The 5,065-nt window shown below is 41.4% G+C and overlaps 1 protein-coding gene across 1 annotated transcript; it reads left to right on the forward strand.

Moving 5' to 3' along the window:
* Positions 1-2,192: 2,192 nt before the first annotated feature.
* Positions 2,193-4,268, forward strand: LOC149196123 (methyltransferase FGSG_00040-like). Its single transcript, XM_089408178.1, has 2 exons — positions 2,193-2,291; positions 2,817-4,268. The coding sequence occupies exons 1-2, from the start codon at positions 2,193-2,195 to the stop codon at positions 4,266-4,268; spliced, it is 1,551 nt and encodes a 516-aa protein (XP_089264304.1).
* The last annotated feature ends 797 nt before the right edge of the window (positions 4,269-5,065 follow it).

Here is a 5,065-nt window from a genome sequence, read left to right on the forward strand (position 1 = left end):
AGGTGGAGAATTCTCTCGATTTCAGGGGAAATCCTGGGAACAACATCACTATTGAGAAAGCATGAAACCATATATAGGAATTGATTGGTTTAATCAGTGAAGGAAAATTCATTGGTGTTCTTCCTTACCAAGGAAGTCCAATGAATTACAAATTGAGGATTACCATGTTCATCTAACTTCTGTAATTGAAACTGAAATTTATCTACTTAATGAAATAAGAACAAGTATACAAGAACTGACTGACACTAAAAGTCTCCTTTTGTAGAAAACTTTAAGAATTGATCATGTATTGCTTCTGACAAAAATTCACTGTAATTGGAGATCATTGAAGGTTTTTCACCTGCAAAAAACATTGACAGAAATCCTAGAATAATTTCATCCACCCATTGATCAGTTGGATAGCCTAATAGACAAGAAACTATTGAGACAACATGTCTCGTCATTTCTGGGAACATTGAAGAGGGGTATGGAGGATTTGTTCTTGGTAATTCTGCATTTTCAGGTAAAAATATCTCAAAGATCTTAGCTCTTTGAGGGAAGGTGAGTTTTTTTATAGATTTCCATGAGGGAATCTACAGAAAAAGGTTGCAAAAGGGTTAAAGGGTTCACTTGAATCATTTGGCATATAGACTTAAGGGATACTGTGAACAAAACATCATTATTTTGAGCAATAATAGCTCTTTGACTTGGGTTGTATCTGAAATGACACCAGGCTACAAATTTTGGAAAGAAATGGTGTGAAGGAAAATGAATTGAGGCGGGAAGGAGTCCCACATACTCAATTCATCACTGGCATCAGAGAAATTTTGTTTGGTCCAATTGTGCAGTGCATAGAGGTCGAACTCACATTGGGTCTCAAACATTTTATATTCTTGGTCAACTAAGGGTAACCTATCTAAGTCTATAATAAGGGGCATCATTGTATTTTCCTTTAGAAGACATGTTGAAGATATGATAAAGCAAGGGTTGTCGTTTTACCATGTGGTTAGCCGATTGCTGCAGTGATGAAGGTTGTGTTTTCGATGATGCTCTAGTTGTACTGAACCTGTGCATGCAACTCATAAAATGGAAGGCGTAAATGAAACGGAGGTAAAACATGTGTTTTATTTATGCAATGGGGGTTTTAACCGTTTGGAGGGATACCTGTTAAGAGGAGCGAGACATTTATTACGGGAAGGCAATAGTCGAGAGGAAATGAACGAATAATTAACAGTTAATTGGTCGATGAACGTCAGGTGGATAGATGGTGGAGACAGAGTGACCTTTATTCTTTTGGCGGGAGCGGGAATGGTTCAAGTGACAGTTTTCGGGGGGGGGGGGTAGATGGTAAGTGGTTTATGGAGGGGGCGGTGGAGGGGCGCCAGAGGAGGGTCGGAGGTTCGAAGTGGACGAGGGAAGGACACGTCGACATCGGCAATTTTATTAAATCAACCGCCTCCCCGCTCTCCCCGCCGCCCCGGCCGCCCCCCTCCCCTTCGCTTGGTTAAACGTCGGAGGCACGGTGGGGGGCCCGGTGGTCCGAAATTTTCCCCCAGCCGTTGTTCTGGGCAGGGAACATCTCGGCAAGTGAGATTAGCGCGATCATTACAAAAAACGACAAAACATCAAATCAACTTTATCAAAAGACTATAAATAATTACTAATTATGTTTAAACAAATTAATAATGATGTGCAACATTTAAATTAACACGCCATTTTTCAATAATTCTCTAAATTTTTTATTTTATTTTTTTCATTTGTTATTTTTTTATCTTTTTATTTTATTTTATGTTTTTTACCCCTATATTAATTTTATATTTTTTCGCTAAGTAGTTCCTAAAAAATAATCAATCATTCCCTTTTCTCTCTTGACTAATGTATATGAAAAATATTTCAAAAAAATACATCAATCATTATCAAATATTATGGCCCACGCGAATTACTAATAATAACGTTACAACAATCTCTTTCGTTTCCAAAATAGCTTGTCACGATGATGGATGTGACTAACTGGTTTTGAAAAAGAAAAGGAAACGGGGAGTATCTCAAGTCTGAAAGTACGATGGATGGAACTAGCTTTCTTGTGAGAGAAGGAAGGTATCGAACTAGCTTTCTTGAGAGAAAAGGAAGGTATCACGATGATGGATGTGAGGAACCGCTTTTGAAAAAGAAAAAGAAAAAGAAACGGGGAATATCTCAAGTCTGAAATTACGATGTATGGAACTAGCTTTCTTCTGAGAAAAGGAAGGTATGACGAGGATGGATGTGAGGAGCCGCTTTTGAAAAAGAAAAAGAAACGGGGAGTATCTCAAGTCTGAAAGTACGATGGATGGAACTAGCTTTCTTCTGAGAAAAGGAAGGTATCGACACATCACTCGTGTGAAGGGTTTGTGATACCAGGCCTCCAGTATTTCAATATAAATTTGGCACATAAGAAATGTGCAATGCAAGAAAATATAAGAGAACGTATTGAAGTCGTAGTTAACAGCAGAAGAATTCGGTAAGGAGAACTGGAGAAGGATGGGTGACTTGCATCGCTTAATGAAAAACTTAGAGATACTGAAGAAGCAAGTCCTCCTCGTCCATGACGCCTCCCAGAGATTCGATAAGCGAGCCCTCCTCCAAATCCACGATGACTTAGCCCGTCAGCGAAGGGAGATCGCAGCAAAATGCAATTTTGAGATACGATCGTCTTTCTTGGACCCAAGTGGCAGCGGTGGCGCGGCTTGTTCTGTTCCACCGGAAAAGCTGAACCCCATTTCCTTGAACGAGTTGAAGATCGGGGAAGTTCACCTCGGCCGTGTTGTTTATGGGACGCTGTGTGCGGATGCATACAGGATACATCCCAGGCCCTTGGGATCGATTCCAGCAATCTCAAAGCGCTCTACAGGAAAGGGCGAGCTCTGATCGGGCTCAGGCAGTATGCAGCGGCATGCAAATGTTTGGTGAAAGCTACCGAGGCCAGCCCAGCGCATAAGGAAATAAAAGACGCCCTTCACCAGGCCAATACTTTGTATGCCCAGAGCTTGAATGGCAAGTATGACATCTCGGACTACCTGCTCGGACGTGCATGTTCTCCTCCGACAGTGGCCGATTTCGTGGGTTCTGTGGAGATCAAGATGACCGAAGACAGCCGCGGCCGAGGACTTTACGCCACCCAAGAAATAGGGGCCGGGCAGCTCTTGCTGGTAAGCAACGCTGTCGCAGTGGCTTGTGAGAGCGCCTCTACCGCCATGTTTCATGTGGACAACAGGTGTAAATTGAGTTCCGCGTCTCAAGAAGATCTTGTGGCCGCGGTAGTTTGTGCTGCCAGGAAATCGCAGAGATTGCTCCGTCAACTTTATAGTTTATTCAATTCCTCTACACCCAACAGCCTTCATGTCCCTGCCATAGATCTGTTTAAGACGGACGATCGAATCCTCGCGGGCTCAGAAGCACAAAATGAAATTTTCCAGGTGGACGTTAACCGTATTCGGGATATTGTAAGACTGAACTCATTCGGTGAAAGCGTAGGGACGTTAGTTTCAAAATCGAAAATAAATGAAGCCGGACTCGGTCTGCGAGAACGGAACAGGACCGGACTCTGGCTGCTGCCCTCCCTCATTAACCATTCCTGCCTGCCGAACTCGAGGTGGAGGTTAGTGGGAAATGCCATTTTTATACATGCCTCCAAGCCCATCGGGAGTGGAGAAGAGATCACTATTCCTTATTTTGATGTTCTGGTTCCCTTGTTACGGCGCCAAACTCACTGTAAGAACTGGAGTTTCAATTGCAAGTGTAAGAGATGCATTCTGGAGCACTCATTCAGGAAATTCCTGGAACCTATAATTGCCTTAAAATTTGAGCAATTGGATGACCAAGCAAAAGAATTGCTGGTTAAATTGGATCATCGGGAAAGTGCAGAAATGAGTCATAGGGAAAATGCAGAATTTGCAAGGTTTGTTCCAGAGGCAGAGGAGATCATCCGGAGTTCCCATGTGTTGAAAACCGAAGAAGAGAAGCTCTGGATTCGCGCATCTTTTTGGTCTGCATACGTCGTCTCTACAATGTTAAATAGCTTCTCTTGGGAGAAGCTTATAGAGGTTATTCAAAGCACGGTGCCCGGCGACATACAGAATCTGGGCATAGCAGCACGGAGGTTAAAAGGTTTCCGGCGTTCGATGGCGGATGAAAATGAGGCAATTAATGCACGACGTGCATCAGACCAAGCAAGGGAGGCATGCGTGAGTGTGTTTGGCAGACAGAGTGAAGATGTTCTCAACGCGCTCATCCTAATGCATTCAAAGTGACTCATGTTTTTAGTAATAGTATACCCGCCATTGCCTTGACACTGCAAGAATCATCCATGTGCAAGACATCCGGCAGAGGCGGATTTTGTTTTTTGTATTCGAATTACTTGGTTAAACTATAAAGGTATGCTAATTAGTATTTGACAAAGGTGAACAGAGTGCTTTTGTTGCCATGTATATGAAAGCTCAATCTAGAGGAAAAAGTGGGTCCAGAAATCATTTTGAATACAAGTAGAATGGTTTTAACGTGGTCTGTTCATTGATTGAGACATTGATGCCTGATTTGATATTGGAATTGGTTGGCATCGAAGCAACGAGTTACATTGTTTAATGATAAATTTCCATTCGGTGTGGTTCTGGCCAATCAATACATTCAAAATCTCCTCGACTTCTTTAACATATCTATGCTTTCAAACTCACTACGTTAGGGTTGTCTATATATTAATATTCTTCCACGCACCGCCTGTTAAACGATTTTTAAATCATATTTTTTTTTGCAATAATGGTTGTATAGTTGTTCTCGAAAGAAGAAAAAGATTTTGTTTTCAAGGAAAGAAGTATACATGTTAGGTTGAACCTGGAATTTTTTTGATAAAAAAGATCGAGATATTATTTGATGATAAAAAAGATAACAGGAAAAATAAGATACGATCACTGTGCCTTTATACAAATTATTGTGAGAAATTACACAGAATCGGAAAACTAAGATAGACATATTCTGCAATACAAACAACATATTCTGCAATACAAACAACATAGATATAGCCAAAATCTACATCCTAATGTCAAAAGCTTAG

Source organism: Pinus tabuliformis, chromosome 2_2, assembly GCF_031772625.1.
Source record: "Pinus tabuliformis cultivar Carrire ecotype Pingquan chromosome 2_2, CPIR1, whole genome shotgun sequence".
Lineage (NCBI taxonomy): Eukaryota > Viridiplantae > Streptophyta > Pinopsida > Pinales > Pinaceae > Pinus > Pinus tabuliformis.

Excerpts from the sequence above, each read along its gene's own strand:
- LOC149196123 (XM_089408178.1), top strand. The coding sequence starts at position 2,193 with ATGTATGGAACTAGCTTTCTTCTGAGAAAAGGAAGGTATGACGAGGAT. Across the intron at positions 2,292-2,816 it reads AGAAACGGGGAGTATCTCAA|GATACATCCCAGGCCCTTGG; the intron begins GTCTGAAAGTAC and ends GGATGCATACAG.